Below are 19,408 nucleotides of genomic sequence, written 5' to 3'. Positions count from 1 at the left end.
GATTGGAATGTGACTTCTTTTTTTTTTAATGGTCTTCAGTTGATACTATTAAACATATGGGAGAGACCTTATGTTGCTGAAGTTATGCCCCAGAAAGAATTGTTAGTGCTGTAGCTTCTTAATCTGAGAGGTTTTTTTAAGACACTTCCTGGAAGGTTTTGGATGACTTCATGAAGTGATTTGGTGGGCAGTGGGGCATTTGCTGGTAATGAAAGAGTGAGACAGTCAACAAGAAAACACTTTCTCTTGCTTCTCTTCCAAACTGCTGTGCTGCGTGGCAGCTGCAACAGGAGCCTTGAGATGTCAAGGGACTCTGCAATAACTTCCACTAAATGCTTCCCTTGAACTGTGACACTTCTCAGGTGGTGGTTTAAAATTTTCTTTTAGAAGCAAATTCTTCAGTGCAATATCAAACAGGTCTCAAATACAGCTTAATTAAATATTGAATGTGCGTTTCAAACTCACTCTGTTAGGGTTGTGTATTGAGACTCAGGGCCCAGAGTTTGGCAGACTGTGCTTTTTTTTTCCCTCAAATGTCTCAAAGATTTGAGGCTACTGACAAAAGCTTTTTTGTCAGTGTTTAGAGGTTTCATGATTCATGTTTAATGTTATGAAGAGCATGGATTTCTTAATTTACGTAGAGGTTTTTAGAGAATAAGATACAAATTTGGGAACGCAAAATGTGCTTCTCATTAAGTGTTAAACTTGCTATAAACTTATGATTTAAAAAAGTAGTTCTGTTCATTGAGTGTTCTGGATTTGTTACAAAACAGCATATAGTTATACTAATTGAGAAATTTGCATGCATAACTACATCTGTATTTCTTGAAAACCCACTATCCTTGTATGGTAATCTAACTTGATCTAGGATGACTTAACTCTTTATTTAAACAAACATCAACAAAAAACTTTCCCCAGTTTATCTTCAGTCACGATTTAGCTGTATCACTTGCTCTTGCACGAATCATTTGCAAAAATCTTAACGAGGAGATAACACTTGTAAGATAGAATACAAAAACAGAGCCAACTGAGGAGGGGTGTGCCTATGGGTATGTGTGGGTTTTTCTTCTCCCTCCATCTGTTTAAACCTTTTGTGAAGTGCTCTAGTTCCTGTCTATGGTGGTAACACTTCCAGCTGATGGTCATCAGTTCTATCAGCTGATCATGTTCTTATATCCTTATTTGTTAAAATAATTGCATTGCACGTGTCCTCATAGGAAACAAAGTAATAGGATCGGAGTATCAAGAAGAGAAGAAATTGTTGGACAGATTTCTAGAGGAGGAATTTGGAGATAGTGTAAAAACCTTTTTTATGAAAGCTCTGCTTTAGTAAATGGAAATATTAATACTCAGTGATCAGTTGTGTATCCTTGTTCCAAACATCTTTAATTGCTCCCCCAATGGAAACTGGGAGAGGATTTTTTTTCCTGAAAAGCTGAACCAAAATGAATGGAATTCCACTTGAACACTTAGGTTTTCCTTTTAAGGAATAAGTCTTACTTGAATAGAAGCCCTGAAACAGTGTACATTGTGTCTTTGAAAAACTGAAACCAAGGCACTTGAACATACTTTGAGCTTGAAAACTTATGCTCTATTTTGAGTAATGTACTAAGTCTTTATCTCTGATAAAATGTTAGGGATAGTAGACAAGATCGTACTGAGATGCTGAAGTAGATGGCATAAAAGAAGCCAGTGTTGTGTGAAACAGGATTCTGAGCCAAATTTAAAAGTATATGACCTTGCCCAAGAGGTAGTTGCAAAATGTAAATGGCAAATGTGCTGGTCTGTCATTAATTGTTAACTTCTGGTTTGTTTTCTCCTTGTCTGTTTCTCAGTTTAGAAAAAACCAGCAACTTTCCCACATATGGCTGATGCTTAAGTTTTTCCCTATACTGACATGTCTTCCAGTAATGTTTAAATGATATATTGCTTGTTGACATTTGATTAAATAGTCAATTTGTCCCCAACAGTTTAAAAAAAAGGGGGTGGGGGATATGTGGTATATGTGGCATGAGATCCTTTACTTTCTGTTCCTGAAACACATGTGCCAAATTTTTGACTGTAACTCCCTTAATGTTTGAAATGGTTGTTCCCAATTGTCCTGGCTTCAGCTGGGATAGAGTTAATTGTCTTCCTAGTAGCTGGTATAGTGCTTTGTTTTTGAGTTGGGTATGAGAAGAATGTTGATAACACCCTGATGTTTTCAGTTGTTGCTAAGTAGTATTTAGACCAAGGCAAGGATTTTTCAGCTTCTTGTGCCCAGCCGGCAAGAAGGCTGGAGGGGACACAGCCAGGACAGCTGACCCAAACTGGCCAAAGGGCTATTCCATACCATGTGATGTTATGGCCAGTATATAAAATGGGGGGAGTTGGCCTGGGGGTGATCGCTGCTCGGGAACTGGCTGGGCATCTGTCAGTGAGTGGTGAATAACTGCATTGTGCATCACTTGTTCTGTATATTCCAATCCTTTTATTATTACTATTGTTATTAGTGTTACCATTATTAGTTTCTTCCTTTCTGTTCTGTTAAATCGTTCTTATCTCAACCCATGAGTTTTACTTTTTTTTTTTCTGATTGTCTCCCCCACCCCACTGGGTGCGGGGGAAGTGAGTGAGCGGCTGTGTGATGCTTAGTTGCTGGCTGGGGTTAAACCATGACACCAATCCATAATTTGTTTTCTGCTTTGAGTTTGATTAGTTGAGCAGTCAGAGAAGAAAGTTAATTATGGAGTAAGAAGAAAAGGTGACAGTGAGGGAAAACTTTACCTTGGTTAGACTTGGCTCACCACAGCTATACCACTATTTCTCTTATGGCTCTTAAGAAGCATTAACATAAATCAGTTCAGTGATAAATAAAACTATGTTTCATAATTGTGAAATCCTTCTGCTCAATGTTTGTGTTTAAATCTTTTGAGGATGGGATAGCTTTCTTGCATTCTTTGAGTATAGCTGTAGAGCAAACGTTTTAAAAGAGCTTATCTTCAGAATGCATGAACACAATGTTTAAACTGTCAGTTTTGTAAGTAGGTATGAGTAAAATCTTTCTCCTGCCTTTCTGATAATTTCCCTCTTACAAAGTAAATAGGATTAAAAAAAAATGCAGACAACCTACTGCTTTCCTAGCTTTAAGGATATACCCACAAACAACTTGAGCTTCGTTGAAATATCAGCTGAAAATGGGAATGTGTTTTAGTCTGTAATAATATTAACTAATCCGGTGTTGTTAGTTTTGGAAGGATAAAAGTTATTTCCTTACCTGTATGACTTCTGAGAAAGTATGTGTTTACAAGCAGAGTTCAGCAGTGTAGAAGAAGAATAAAGGGAAATTCTAAAGTAAAAAAAACCAACCAACCAAACAAAAAAAAAAAAAAACAAACACTGAGCTTCAGTGGCTTAGTGCCTATTTGCATTTTAAAAGAGTCACTGCTGGTCATTTACCTGAATGGTATTTACAGGTTTGTGGAAGGGGTGAGGAGGTGATTCTAATTTTAAGAAGTTGAAATGCATCTAACATTGCACACATTTAGCCACCTACAGCAGTGGTCTCTAAAGTGTGGTGTAAACACCTTGGGGTACACAAGACAATCCATTGGGGTGTGGGAAGAAAATATTTTGTACCATTAATGAAGATAAAATAAACACTATTTTAGAATTTTATTTCATCCATTTAAAACTTCTATTTTTGTGTATGTTTTGTAATGTATGTGATATTAGTACAGTAGAACATGTGTATAACTTCATAAATGTACATATATTTGGGGTGTATGCTAAAATTTTTTTTACTGATGTGGTATATGATAAAGTTTGGAGACCACTTATCTACATGGTCAAATTCTGTCTACAGGGAAGATGTTTCACCTGTTAAAAAAAACCTGGTAACCGCAGTTTGTTACCACTTCTAGTACAGGAGTTCCTTGTGCAGTTACTTGTAATACTGGATACTCTCCAGACAACTGAACATTTTCCATATGTTTTTAAGTTTCCTGAGCAATGCCTGGTGACTCGGGGGATTTTGACTGCAAGAGAATAAAAAGAAGTGTTCTTTATCAAAATGAGTATTAAGGATTCATTTTTGTTAGGTACTTTCTCTGGGACTTGCATCCTGCTTTTGCAGCAATAGTACAAACTTGTATACTCTCATCCCCATTGCTTTAAATCTGTTACTATACAACCTGAATTGTGCTTGAACTGTTCCTGTTCATCTAGTCTAACTTTGAAATACTGAAGGAAAGCGTCCAAAGAAACTAAATCACTGTTTCATTTTCCTAGACACAAGTGGGTAGATGCGTACTTTGTAGTGTGCTGTGCTTCTACAGTTGAGGCAGGCACTCTAAGAAACTTGCACTGAATTACTGTTTGGAAAACATACTTCTCATTATTGGAGAGTGGAGGATAAGCAGGCCTTCTAGCAAGGCTGTAAGGTGTAGTAGCAATGAGAAGACTAACTGGGATTTTTTTGAAATCCTCCTAGTGTAGCCTAGCTGTAGGATTCTTAAGGGGGGTGTGTGTGTGTGTGTGAGGGAGGGCATATTGGGGAGTAGTGGTGATTTTGCTTCTCTCTTATAAAGCAAAGCATTTCAATTCTAAGGGATTGAGTGCTCAAGACTAACAGACAGTGCAAGCTGCATAAATGACAAATTAAAGATAATTAAAACAGGTGATTAGCTGAAGGGATAACTTGTTTAAAGTTTGGGGGAGAATATGCAGGTAAATGAAGTTAACACTTCATGACAATGAAGAGCTTGTACTTGTAATACTAAAAGTCTCAATACTCCTCCATCTTTCTGTAATTATAGTAGTTTAAATATAAACTTAGAAATCTGTGCTGAAAGGAAAACTTAATTAGCCTAAGTTTTGTTTGCATAAGTAGTACTTCATTTCCTACAAGAGAAAGAAGTTCAAGTTTATACTCTTAAATCTTCCCAGGTAATTTGTAATCTCTTAATCCTGGCTAATATTTCAGAACCCTATTCAAAGATGAACTGGAACTTGGAAGCAGACTTTCTTTTCAAAAGCCACAAGAGGTCATGAGGGTCCAATAGTGCTAATAATAGTCTTGTGGTTGTCCTTGATCTAAAGCAGATGCAATTTAAAGAAAAAAAATCTCAAATCTATTTAAAAATAGTGTGGAAGTTTTTTCCTGAAAGTTAACACTTGGTATCAGAAGTTACATTAGCAGAGCAGAAAGTTTTACTTTGGCTATTTACAGTGAGTTACTTGGCTTTTACTTTATATATATAAATGTCTATTGCTTGTGTTGAATGGTGAGAATGATTGTGAGAATTGCTACTCTGTCAGGCTATGGAAAGAATTTTTGAGAAATAGCATGCACTTAATGTCTGCTTGTACACTTGCACATAAACTGAGCTTTTGAAGTTCAGTGATGTTTTGTGTGTTTCTGTACTGAGCACACTGACAGGAAACACTTTCTAGCCAAAGTCCATTCCTGAAAGCCAGTAAAGTTTGAGGAAGATAAGAGGAGTATACTCCCTGAACTGTAGCAAGACTGGAAGATAAATAGTTATAGCGATTTGATGGATTGAATCAGGTAGTGGCTCAGTAGTAAGGGCTCAAGTGATTACAAATGAAATTTTTTTCTTCTTGCCTTCTGCCCAAAGGAAGCTGACAGCCTGCCTCCTTAAACTCTTCAGACTTGCCTAGAGTCATTGTAGTTGAGCAAGTGGCTTATCTGAAAGTAGTGGTTTGTTTTCTTATCAGAATTTGTGCCTGACCTAGGATCAACTCTGCTGGTGGTAGACTGGAGAAAGAGCTAGAAAGCAGTTTTGGCTTTTGATGCTCTTCCAAGTTGCTTTTGTATCAACTTTTTCAGGGTTATGTTTGTGTAAACATGAAGAATTAAAGAAACTTTATCTGGCATTGCATAGCCCTGCATCACTGCTGGTAAGCTCTGAGGGGTGGTGGTGGAAGTAATCACATCAAAGCTGGTTTTGTTCTGAATTTGTGACGGAAGTTCTATTGTGCTGCAACTACAATGCTGATACAATCGCTGTGAATAGTAAATGTATCATCAGTGATCGTTAATCTCTGACAGGAATCAGCAAAAAGAGGCAATGCTTATTTCAATAGCTTGAATTTAGTTGGTGGGATAAGGGAAAGATTGAGCAATTTTGTACTTTGGGATGGAAGCTTGGTAAGCAAGGACATACATCAGAGTATTAAGGGCACATGTTAAGGCCTATCAAACCCTAGCAATTGTCTCAAATTAAAACATACTGAGGACACCAGAGAACTCCCTGAGTTGAAGATCTTCCATAGGGCTCAGCTTGCTGCTTGTAGTGACTTTTTCTGTACAGAGCTTCCTACTTTCTGCTTTGAAGGACAATGACTGTTTTGACAGTGCTCATTATAACCAACACAATACTGTAAGAAGTCTGTTTCAACAATAATGTGTTGCAGTTTCAGGTTAAGTCTTTATTCCTGGCTGTTTGAGTTTCAAGAGTTCACTAGATGACTAGCATGACATCTATAGGAATATAAGTTTGTGTGGGGAAGCAAGAGTAACTGTATTGATAAATTGTATTTCACATTATATCTCAAAGCATTTGGTCTGTTTTGGGTGTAGAGAGAAGTCCAGTGATAGAGCCTTGTGGTAGTTAATTCTTATTGATAAGGCATTTCTCAAAAAAAAAAAAAAAAAATTCAATCTTGCCATGTGTTGTTTCAGCATTCAGCAGTCAGAAATGTGGCCACATCTCATACGTATGCTGTCCAAAAACTTTTAACTGAGAATTTTGAGGGTTTTTTTTTGTATGGTTACTTTCCGCCTTGACTTTAAAAAGATGTAAATACCTTCTGTAACATGTATCACTGCCTACCAACTTATGCTGCCTCTTAATTTCTGCTGTATTTTACAGTTAAAGACTAATCTCCTATAGGCTTGCAGCTAACTTTTTGGATCCCTGTATATTAAAATCGTTACATAAGCAGAGATTAAGTGGTTATAATTTTCAAAGATACAAGATAGTAGCTGAAGATAGCCACTGCCAGAATTGCCAAACAGACTAAATGACTGCAAGTGAACAGCCTTGAACAAGGTTACAGTATTAGAACAAGTTGGAGACAGCTTCTTCCAAAACAGAGTAAATAGGACTGCACTCAACATGAAAGCCTGTGTTCTTTGGGGGTGGGTGGGGGAATGACAGTTAAACCTTTTAATTTGATTCATCCATCTTACATTTCCAGAGTGTACTCTTCAAGAGCAAGAGGTTCATATTGGTATTTACTGTAGTGATATTTATTCAGCATGATTGGGTGTTGGCTCTGAGTCGAGATATGGCTGTCATGCAGCAAACTGAGCTATAACCAGTAACGAAGTTCTAATCAGAAGGTCAGAACCAGATGATGTGGGTTTTTTGTTAAAACAACTTGCTTGCTTCTATGCTGTCACACATATTTTCCTATAGAAAGTTCTCTAGAAATAGTGCAAGAAAAAAAAATCCTGTGATACTGTCACCAAAGAAAGGCAGTGTGATTCCACAGTTGGTATTTTTTCACAGCCTACAGACATTTCTCCTGTAAGACTTCTTTGCATCTAGGTTTTCTTGGACACTAACCCCTCCACCCCATGTTAATCTCCTCAGATGTTGCTAAATATGTATGGTGTTTTTCCTATGCCCTGCCTTCCCCATGGAAAATTTTCTTGAAACAGTCAGCCTTCACTGTTAGTAGCTTGATAACCACACTTATCTCAAGAGCCAGTGCTGTCCAGCTGGTGGATCCACATAGTGTCTTTAAACTCTTAAACTGTAATGTTCATTTAACTCCAAATGCATTATTTTTTTTTTTTCTAAAGCTCATTTATACTTTAAGTGAACATAGGAGTCAGAGTTTAGGGCCAGTTCTCATTGTGCCTCTGCACTACTAGGGAGAAGTATTCCTGTAGAAGTCTTGGACACATTTTGTATGATTATGCCTAGGGCTACATATGTCCACAAAACTAATAGAACAGCTACATAAGACCCACTTGTCCTACAGTTACTGATTCCAGTTTCCTTATGTCCTCTTGCAGGCAAGTCTAAACTATTGTTTCTTTATATCTAATTAAAACAAAACCTTGTTTTCTCATTTTTTAATCTATTGTAAGCTGCTAGAAGAACATATCACTTACTATCCAGAGCTTTCTTAGTAATATCTGTTGTCATAGCAGGAAATCAGTAGTTTAAAAAGACTTAGATGGTATTCTAGATTACTAGGTTTGTAGTAGCTATGGTAAGCCTTCAGTGGTTTGGTTCTTTAAATTCTTCCTGTGCCTAGCTTTTTTTGGCTGCTTGATGTATCTAGCTGGTTTCTAGCTCTCACAGTGGAATATGAATGCAGAAGTCAGCTGCAAAGAAGCAAAAAAGTAGATGAAGTCTGAGACAATACAGCTCTGGAAAATTCAGAGGTGAAGACAAGACTCTGGGGATTGTGTGGGTGAACTGGGAAAGAAGGTGGAAGACTTGGGAGTGAGGAAACCTGCCTGTGTTCCTCTTTCCTGTAAGTTTGATAGTGCAGATTTTCCACTTCCACTCAGCATACAGATGCTTCTGCATGTTGTTTGGACCGAAACTCTGAGCTCAGACTGTCCTAGAGCTTGTTTTGTATCAGCACAAGTCTTTGGCATACAGATACAAGATGAGTTTAGGTACTTCAGCAAGGTTTGAGGGTAAATCAAACTGTTCACACTCATAGCCACTGTTGCTTATTTCCTGGTGCTTGTCTATCTGTATTAGTCTCCTTAAGAACTTCATTTAATTATGGCATGATTCATACTAGGTTCTGTACAGACCAAGTAACTTTCTGTAGCACTCTTACAGTGAAACACAAAGAACCAGGAGTTTCTCTGCAGATACAGTCCATTAAATGGTACAGCCTGGTTACACACATTAATTGTAGCCCTGTACTGCCTTCTGCAAACATAGCTTTAAGTTCTGCTGCCATTTGCTCTTAGTTCTTGCTTGTCTGCATACAAGCACATGTGATATATCCCCTTTAAATGAGTTCAACTTAGATCTATCCTGACTTAAACCATTTCTATTGTATCTCATGTAAATTCTTGTATTTAATGATGAAGTTAGCTGAGTCTGGTTTACATTTAAATGTTATGCTGGAAGCTAGGATTAAATGTGTGTTCTTAGAATGGCAAAGTCTTAATTACAATGTTTCAAGGAGGATACAGTGTTTGAAAACAGGTATGTAAAAAGTATCGACTGAGTATCAGTTGTTACCTGCAGATTTCTGACTTCCAAGAATAAATTAAGGTCTTATAAATAAAGTGTGTGTAGGTGGATGATTTGTACCCTAATGTATCTTAAGATACTGTGTGAGTTTGTTCTTTCAAATGTTCATCTCCTTACACCTAAGTGTAAGCTAAGATATTTAATTTGTCTGGATGTTAAGACTGGAGAAACTCTTCCACCTTGGAACAAGTGAGTACTGGTAGATAATAACAAGCTTCTTGTCCTTCTTGGTATAGAAATACCTTCTTTTCTTTGCCTTTGTGAGTTTCTTCTCTCCTACATGGATATTAATTGCTTTTAAGGATTTGTTTTCACTTAAAAGATTTGCCTTATGAAATTTATTCATTCACACAGTCTTGAGCTCTTGAACAGGTACTACACCAAAATTAGAAACTCTTTCTGAGTATCAGCAATGTGTGTCTGTGACCACAGAATACTCTTAGTGTTTATACTGTCTTACTGACTTGCATCAAGTGATGGCTTGAACACATGTTGAGAGGAGTACCCTTTACAGCTTAGAAAGTTGATAGTGTTGCCTTCCTGCTTTCTCTTCCTGTGTGGTTCACTGGAATTTCTTAACAGTAGAAGAACTATAAACCTGAAACTTAACTTTGTGTACTTCAGTATTCTGTGTAGCTGTTGAGAGTGTTTCAACAAAAGAGGAAGCGTGTGTGTGTGTGTGCATGTATATAGAAAGAGGATGTCAAACTAATAGTAATTGGATAGGTATGGGAGAGAGCTGGGGCTGAAAGTTAACATCTGCTAGGTTTTTGAAGCTATGTAATTAACTCAATGACCTGTATTCAATTCCACTGTACCATGTAAAATATCAGCTAAGTTACAAATTCTAATATCCATTAGAAGGACTAAGCTTCCATTGAACTGAATTACTGTAGCCCAAAACAATTATGTGTGTTTTTTAAAATATCTGGGGTAGGGCTTTAAATTGGAAACTTAGTAATTTGGTCATAGCTGCCTGGTAACAAGCAAAAATTGGACAGCATATGTATCTTATTCTTATTGCAGGAATAGTGGTGTATTTTCTACCCTCCAAGGTGGGGAAAGTGGAGAGAATGACCATCACTGGATTAATTGTCCTGTTGAGTTAACTTTAAAAAAAACAGGAGCTTTCTTCTTTTTTGCAGCCACTGATCTTCTTTTGGCTTGGAATCCCATTTGTCTGGGCCTGGTAGAGGGAGTCATTGGTAAAGTTCAGCTTCACACAGGTATGTGGTTGTTGGGTTTTTTGTTTGTTTTACTGCTAATGCACTTTGTTTTGAAGTCAGTGATACTACAAATAATACTGTGTAGCTCAAATGTAATTATGTAGTGGTTTTTTGTAATGGAGGTGTACTCCCCAACTATGTGAACTTGTCAAAGTGATTATATTATAGCTGCAGATGCAAATTCCTTCTTTCCAGTGTATGTATTTTGGTTCATCACTGTCCTCTAAAAATAGAGAACTGCATTCACAAAAAGTAGAAATTTGTGTTTGAAGTTCTGAGGCTCCATGTGAGATCTGTAAAATTGTTGCACCTTTTTGAATAATCCTTTCAAACTTTTTTGTTGTTTTCCTATGATACAGTGCAAAAGCTAATGATGGCAGCTTTCACAAAAATATAAGTCTTGAATTCTCAATGCTATATGAAAACCTGGAGAATAATTACTACCTGGGTAGATGACTACTTGAAAGTAAAAGGAACACTTAAACTTATTTGTAGTTAAGTGTAAGACAGCCATAATAAATATTTATTTTGATATATACCAGCTTTGTCTAGAAAGATTCTTCTGCCAGTAGAGCTCTGGATATCTTTTTACTGGCAGGTAGGAAAGCTAGCCATAAGCTCTGCTTCACTTACTGTGTGCTGTTCTTTTTGTGAATGCTTAGACTCTGCATTTAAAGTAGTGCCTGGCAATATGATCAATACAGGTAAAGTTTCAAGCGTGCTCCAGGATAGCAGGATGAATTAAGTGCTGAAATGGATCAGATGTTTGTGGTCCATTGAATAGAAACAGATTAGTCAAGATGGCAGTGGCATACTAGCAGTAGGGGAAGAAGGAAAATGGGGAGTGGTACACCACTGCATGAGCATATGACAGATGTAGTTCTAGGAAATGCTTGGCTCCATAGCTACTGTAACCTCTAGGTCTTGCTTCTGAGACTAATAGTTCAGAGCCTGTCTCTCCATGAAGTTTATGGTCATGTCCTCTTTCCAGTTGCATCGCTTCATCTTCTTTGAATTTCACCTGATATTTTTGTCTGTGCTCATTCTACAGATCTGTTCAGCCATCCTTTTTCAGATCTGATGATGTGAAGTGGTTCAGACTCTGCCATCTCACTTTCTCTTCTCATCCAGGTTGTCTGTGCTGTTCAGCATGTGCTGTTCATGTTGAATGATGGCTAAACTCCAGTAATGACCTCTTTCTGCTGTGGGAAAATGCTCAATGATTGATTGTTTTTAACATGTTTTTTGTGTGTGTTGTGTGGGTTTTTTTTTTGTTATTTAAACCAAGCACTTAGGTACACAAAGGCCTTCCCCCCTCTCTCTAGGGAGTCTAGTATAAAAGCCTTTGAAGGGGTAGACCTTGTCAAATATTTTCTGGAAGGTCTAGAATGTTATGGCAACCGAATATCCTTGCATGTGTGCTTATTGTGAAGTACTTCCTCTGCTTATGAAAGCTGAGTTGAAACTTTCCCCAGCATGTGACAACTCAACAGGTGCCAGCTTGCTGTTGTCAAGTAAATTAAGATTATCAGGTAATAAACGTTTCCATGTGTCCTATAGAGCCTATAAGAGTCTTTCCATGTGCCCTATAGAGCTACTCAATCAATGATTCTCATCCAGGCACTCTGGTCAGTTGCTGCTTAGGCCAGTGGAAGTATTTTATTTCCTCTCTGCCTTGTTCGGATGATACCATCACAAACCATTCATAGACTATCCTTCTTGCTGTTGATACTCTGATATTTAGTGATGCAACTGTCCTGTAAACAGACATTTGTTTTCTACCTTTAAGTGTCTGAAGAAGGATACAATCTCCAGCTATTTATCCTTACTTTTCTGCTGGGAGCTACTGCTCCCTTGAATCTGTTGACAGTTGCTGATGAGTGTCCTCCATCAGGCTGCAGCCCAAATGAGAGGGCTGACTGAGATGTCTTATGTAGGTCTCTGGAAACCTATTACTGTCAATGAACTCTCACTTGATCATATTCAAGTGTAGTTTTGTGTAATCTTCTAGCTGAATCATCTAGCAGTCTGTAACAGTAACCTGTCTTCATTACTTATTCTTGTATCAATCTTTGTCACCTGGAAACTTTATCAGCAGAAGTTGTATAAATATTTAACATTGCTGGACCATTGTCTCCAAACTTAGTAAGAGTACTGTGCTGCAGAAGCTGGGTGAAATGCTTTTCTCCCAGAGCTAATCTGGAACAGGAAGACTTGTTGCTCTGATTTCTTCTCCCCTGCCCCCAGATTATAAAGATCAGAAAACTTAATTTGAAGCTCCTCTGGCTAGCTAGAGTCCTGTATGGGCTTGTCCAGCTCAGAACCTTGTTATTAGCTATTGTTGGAGAGAAGTACTGGTGTGTTTTAAAAATGCTTAGCACATATTGGCTAATACTGGAAACTTTAAATACCTTTTTAAGTATTGAAGTTGCTACCAGTGCACTCTAAAGCTGTAACTAAGTCTATAGGCACTTTAACGTCTTGAGCATAGATGCTTATAAGTTCTTGAAAGATTTGCTTAATATGAGAATACTGGTGTAGTCCTAAAATGACCTTGAAATGTCCCTGTAGGCAGTCTTGGGCTGTCCTTAATTTAGCATTGAAATACCCTTCCCAAATTGTTGTAACTAGGGATGGGATTTAATTTATTCTTAATCTTGCTGGTTCTACTGCTGGCCTAGTACAGGAGAATTTGTAGGAAAGCTTCTGTGGCAGGGAAGCAGTCTCATAGAAACCAGTTAGCCAATATTGCATGATTTATTTTTTAATTCTTTAAAGAATTTTTGCTATGAGAGGGCCAGTTGTACATCTGGACATAACTGTACTCTCACATTGGAGATGAAAGTCTACTTAAAGTATCACTTGGTTCTTCCCCAATACTGAGTTTTCTTAAACATTAAGATGCTTTTGGGGGAATGGGGGGTGGGGCAGAAGCCCGAACAACAAAACCTTAGCTGAATATCAGAATGCAAGGATATGGTCTCTTACCTTTTTCTGGCCTGTTCCAAGATGACTTATAAGAAAATGTGGAGTAAAAATGGGAATAGAAGGAAAATGATTTTAGAATATGTTGTGGAGATAAGTTTGAAACAATGTTGCACGTTTTTTTGGTACAGATGCACAATTAAAATTGTCTCTGCATGATCTTCCTGTATAGAGGCAAGCATGTCTCTTGCATGAACAGTGTCTCCTTTATAGAATATTAATTTTTTTTGGTGGTCCAGTTAGTGTGCATACATACAAAATATAAGTGTAGCCACTCAATTTCATCAAAATCCCAATACAGAACTAGGAAGAGGTTGTGTTATTTTTTGTTGAAATAAAAAGTAGATACTTTAATCCACTAAAATGGTAATGGTAGCCTGAAATTGAATCACTTTTGATCAAAGACTACTTAGCAAGTTGATCAAACATTGTAGTGCTAGAATATGCTCACAGTTAATACTGTGTATCTAACTATAACCAAACCTGGATTTCTTAGCCACTTCCAGCAACTCCTGCTTAACTTAATTGCCACCACACATTTTTCTGTTTCTTGGTCAAAGCACACTCCTATGCAGTTTAATGTCTGTACTCATTTCAATTTGGTGTCCTCTTCCAGTGCTGGTTAATTAAGACCCAAATTAAATGCTGCTGGCAAAGTTCCATAGACTTGGTAAACAGAAGGGAAGTGGAGTTCCTCCTTTCCTATCCCCAGGACAGGAAAGCTTTTTTTTTGTTAGCATGCCTCTGAATCTTGATAGAAACAATTAGTGGTTCAGCATCTGCAATATCTTCAATGAGATGTAACTGCTGCCATTTGTAACTTCATCCAATCAACAACCTAAAACATTCTTTTTGCATGCAACTAATTTTAAGTTATTCAAGTAACAAAAAAATAAGGAAATGGTAACATGGAATTTCTTGGCTAAAATCAAAATACTTGCAAAAAGCAGTGTTTATAGTAAAGTTATGCACAGTTTAAGAAAAGTTACTGCAAAAGCATTTGTGGAAACTAAATACTACATTGTTTGGGAAGTGTTAGAGAAAATAAACAGCAGTGGTGTGCTGACACTGTTGAAGCAAAAGAGCTAAATTCCTGTTTTAGTGAGGAATGGGAGGTAGTATCTTACTTTAGATATAGTACTTTAAATTAGTTGTTGCCATCTGCTCCGCCATAGTTCATAAAACACTAAAAGTGAACATTCGATCTTAAGAGATGATTTAAAACATGCAGTCTTCTGGAATGACATATAGCTGTAGTGTTCTTCTCTTGTACACACTGTACCTCCCACATTGAGTAGACAATAACTAATTTTTTTTTTAAAGCTATTCTGTGGAGCTACTTTTTTTAACTGCAGAAGCACATACTCTATTTAGGGATTCAGTTATTTAGATATTGCTGGCAATTATAATATGCTGCTTCTCTGGCTGTTGATGAAGCTTTTACTGTAGGGCATACTTTATCTGCATAATTACTTCCTTACTGTTTTCTTTTGATCTGCTGGGGAATTCCTGTTTTCTTTCAATGTTCTGTGGCTCTGGCTATAATACAAATAGAGTTTCGAAATGTACACCAAGATGACTTTGAGTGCATTTTAAAAAATGATAAAGGGATACAGAACTCACTTGGCTGTATTAAGCTCTTGTTTACTGCTGCCAGGGTTTGTTAATATGAGGTAAACTGAAGAGTAGCTAGAGATTTTTTTTTCCCCAGTTTTCACTAAGGTCTATCTGCTTGGAAGTGCTTTTACATTATACTTTTTTCTAATGGAATCATATTGATTATTTCACTGGAGCTCTAGATGGTATCCATTCTTAAAAGAGTATCTGTTTTGTTGACATACACTGGTGATCTCCTCATACCAGTCAGTAAGTTGTGTGGCTAACCTTCTGTAGGTGGGAATAGATGCGATTATAGCACTGCCCACCAGGAATATCTGCCTGGATGTCCTATTGTACTACCCTTCTGTTAAGCTTGGATTGCCCTGGGCTTCCAGAGACTGTATTGTTCTTGCCTACTGGAAAGCAATATAGAAAATGGTAGACCTTTTTAGATGAAGCAGTAGACATCTTCATCTGTTGCTGGTGTTTTGGGCAGCATTTCAATTTCGCCTTTTAAAAAGGATTTTCTTACCTACTTATTGGTCTTCTCACTGTTGCATAGAATCTGTCCTGTTTTCCTCAGCTTCCCTTTTCTTATTTCCACCTTACCCCCATTGTTGCTGGGTGGAATGTTGGAGGCAAAGGCAGGTGTTCTCCAAGTCGTGTTGCCTGTACCTATACAGAAAAGCTGTTCCAGTGCCTGCTGTCAGTGAGGATAACTGTCTTGCTGGCATTTGCTGTCACTCTTGCCCTTATTTGTTATCCTTTGACCAGTTTTTAGGAGATGATGCTTATGTCACAGCTTTGAGTAACCTGATGCAACCTCAGAGCTGACCCTGCTTGAGCAGGGTGACATCCTGAGATCCCTTCCGACCTGACTTGTCTCTGTGATCCTATAGAGATTATGTTTCTGATGTTGTGTTCAGGAATTAGTGCAGGACTTGCTTTAGAACATCACATATATTAAATAAGTGGTGCATGTCTTTATTCCCTTTCCCCTCCTCCCTTTTTGGGGTGCAGCCTCTGGTTCTCACAGTGTATTTGTAATTATGAGGATCTGTAACTTTTAAAGGCTTCTTAATACCCAACATAAGCACATCTCTTTTCTAAAGATAGTAATATAAAAGTAAAATAAGGAGTGGAGTGTCATAATGCACAGTAGTCTATTTACAATGATTATTCTGTTTCTTTAGATAGAAGAAACTGCTGCTTGTACACATTGTCAGATTTGGGTTGAAGTGTTCAAGGTTTTTTTTTAATTGCAGTTATTGGGAATTTTGATAGACCTTTAATTCTATGCTGAGTGTGTATTGGAAAATCGGAGAAAGAGAACAATTCTCGGTGTCCTGTGACTTTAAACTTGTTATCCTGGGTTTTTCTTAAGCACTTGGAGGATAAAATACTGTTTAGAATTTACTGAGCAAGGAAAACAGACTTTGTATTTGCTATAAAGCCTGTAAATAGATTTTTCAAAGGCTGTATATTGTATTCAAAGGCATAAAATATGACACACTCTACTGTCACAAGTGTGGAAGTGTGTTTAAGTCTACCACAGCAGGCTTTCAATGTCTGTATATGACCTATTCAGCTAAACTTGGTTGCTTCTCAGTTGGGAGAAATTGTGAGTGTACATGTGTGTCTCTAGGACTTTCTGTGCCTTTTCTATCTCTCAACAGAACTTTCACTTTTGACTCATAAAAGCCCAGCATACTACTAGCATGCTAGTGATCTGAGCAAGGGATTAAAATTTAGGACGCTAATGTCCAGGCACTATTCAGTAGTCAGTGGGAATGTTTGTTCTGTTTCCCTGTCTCTTTAAAGTGGTGAAGCTATAATTGCAAATTTTGTAGACTGAATGTGTGTATGGAATGCACCTGTTACCAATAACTTAATCTTTGGCTCATTAATTTCTACACCACTAAGACGCACATACTTCAGGAATGATGTTGGGAAGCTTTAAATGTACATGAGTTGCTTTATGATGCAGTCCATGTTTGTTCACCAGATTTCTTAACTTCTAAATCTTGTAATCAGATGTTACCCATGTCTGTCTTGTTTGCTGTTTTATACACAACAGAAGGTACAAAGGGAAAATCTTAGCTTGCTGTCTGTTGAGCTCCAGCTATTCTTTTCAAATTGTACTGCCATTAGTGACATTGGTGGGAATGGGCATCATCCTAGAGATTGCCTAATTGCTATAGATGCAGTGCTAACTTTACCTCTAATGGGTAAGTCTATGAAATAGTTGATCTCCTTGTTATATTAGAGACTGAATAAGTATTGTTTTTTTAGAGGTGTTTTTTTTTTTTTCTTACTTGCAATGCATAATAACAAAACATAGCAATAGCAAATCATCATTCACTGGAGTCTTCTAGTCAAATGGTTCCTGGCAGGGGTTTTACACTGCGGAGAAGCTTCTGGCAGACTAATCAAAGTAAATGTCTGACAGACAAACCAAAGCATCTACTACTCTTTTTCCAGATTTACCATGGTGGCTACTTTTAATTCGTCAGAAAGCATTGATTGGCAAACTTCCAGGAGACCATGAGGTTTGCAAAATAACAAAGATTGCAGTGATTCCACTTTCTGAAACAGAACCTCAGGATCTGGAATTAGAGGTATGACTATCTTCAGTGAATTGACTTTCCTGCTTGTGCTTCAGTGAAATTTAAATGTGAAATATAATAGTTAAACATATGCCTCTTATCTCTTTTTCCTGGTGTATGTGGATGTATTGAACATTTTGTGCTTTTTAAATACTGTTTTTTGATTTAAAGTTTTTATTTTTTTAAGTAGATATCACAAGTTCTGCTGGGGATGGAAATTACAATAATATTAAAGCCAAATTTCATAAAGACCCTTGAAAATATCACACAGGAACAGAATTTTATTAGTGTAATTGAGCAACAGATCATTTGAGAACAGAACTGAATCCATTGGAATCGTCTAAAGGGACAAAGCTGTAGACTAGAATAGAAACCTTGTTTTTTTGCTTAAAAAAGAAGCTCTCCTGATTACTTCGTAATGACTAGGATGGTAAGACTTCCAGTAAATCCTAGTACTCTAAGATGATGTTCACTGTGTTTAGTAGACTGTTGGGAGAACAAGTCTGGCTTCAGGCTTCTCTTTTGAGTGTGTGTGGCAGAGAGGGATAATGATAGGGGTACAGGATGACTTGTGATAGTATCTATGGTACCTGTATGACAGCATGAGAATCCTTCCCTGAAGAGGGAAAGAGTAACATGGAATCTCCAAAGCTTTGGTGGAACTCTAGGAGCATGAACAGCTGCAGAAGCACTGTTTTGGAGTCTGGCCATTAGAACCTCCCAGGGTCTGGGATACAAGAATGTGACTTCAAACCTAGATGCAATACCTTCCTGTTCTTAATTATGTAGGCAAAAACATACTGCATCAGCTAGGTGTCTCTGTGCCTAGAAAGCTGTACAAGAACTCAGATTTGCAGTGCCTTCTCCCAAGTACTTCAACTCTTACTCCTGAGGTTATCCCCAAATATCTCTAATATAGGGCTTCGTGTGTGTGTTTTTTGGGGAAGAAGCTGTCATATCTTTGCCCTCTGAATCGGGAGAGAGTATTTTTTTAATGGATGCTCTTGCTTCCATCCTGGTTTGGAATCTTAATTCTATAACTTGGCTGCAAGGGAAACCCCTTCTTTAATTGTTGCAGAATTTTTTTCCAAAAGAGAATGGGTAAAGGAAAAACAATGTAAGTGAGTAATACTAATTTACACTCTAATTTGGGTGTGAAGTTGAGGTGGGTCTGGATACTCATGTCATGTCAAATTGAGGCAGACATTCTCACAATCACAGCAGAAATGCCTTTTATATAAAAGAGGGCAAATTTTGCTATAGATGGAAACCTGCATGTTCCCCCTGTATTTATTCCAGAGTGTCTCCCCTAGGTTTGTGGACATTTCAGTCTTGCTTTTGTAGACTTTAATTAAAATTTCCTTGAACTTTTTAAAGAGTATTTAAGTATTTGCTTTAATTCAATATCATTATTTAGCTTTGTAAAAAGCACCATTTTGGAATAAACAAGCCAGAGAAGATTACACAGTCACCAGATGACACAAAATTTCTGTTGAAGACTCTTACTCAAATTAAATCAAATGTGTCTGCTCCAAATAAAAAGAAGGTAAAGCTTTCTACTGTTTTCTTGTTTTTCCAAAATGTTTAGTTGATAATTCAAAGGTTGTGGTGGATTATCAAATGGAGTACTAAGACCTAAAAAGAGAACTAGTGAAAAACTGCAGAATGTGCAAGTACTGTCTTGAAGTTCAATCTAATTTTCAATTATTTAACTGTGGCTCTTCTATGATTTTTTTTTCATTTTGTAATTATA

General features: G+C 37.4%; 1 protein-coding gene across 3 annotated transcripts in view; it reads left to right on the top strand.

Annotated features, from left to right (window-relative positions):
* Positions 1 to 19,408, top strand: part of INPP5F (inositol polyphosphate-5-phosphatase F) — a 47,042-nt gene that overhangs the window by 5,567 nt on the left and 22,067 nt on the right. For all 3 annotated transcript variants that reach the window (XR_003925764.2, XM_030030484.2, XM_030030485.2), the window contains exons 2-4: positions 10,385 to 10,465; positions 17,531 to 17,667; positions 19,073 to 19,201. Coding sequence is in view for 1 of the 3 variants with exons in the window: in XM_030030484.2 (XP_029886344.1) it covers positions 10,385 to 10,465; positions 17,531 to 17,667; positions 19,073 to 19,201 (347 nt within the window). In the remaining 2 variants the exon portion in view is untranslated. The remainder of the gene's footprint in view (positions 1 to 10,384; positions 10,466 to 17,530; positions 17,668 to 19,072; positions 19,202 to 19,408) is intronic.

This window comes from Aquila chrysaetos, chromosome 11, assembly GCF_900496995.4.
Source record: "Aquila chrysaetos chrysaetos chromosome 11, bAquChr1.4, whole genome shotgun sequence".
Classification (NCBI taxonomy): Eukaryota; Metazoa; Chordata; class Aves; order Accipitriformes; family Accipitridae; genus Aquila; species Aquila chrysaetos.
The sequence above is the reverse complement of the archived record's forward strand: the minus strand, read 5'-3'. Positions and strand labels throughout refer to the sequence as shown.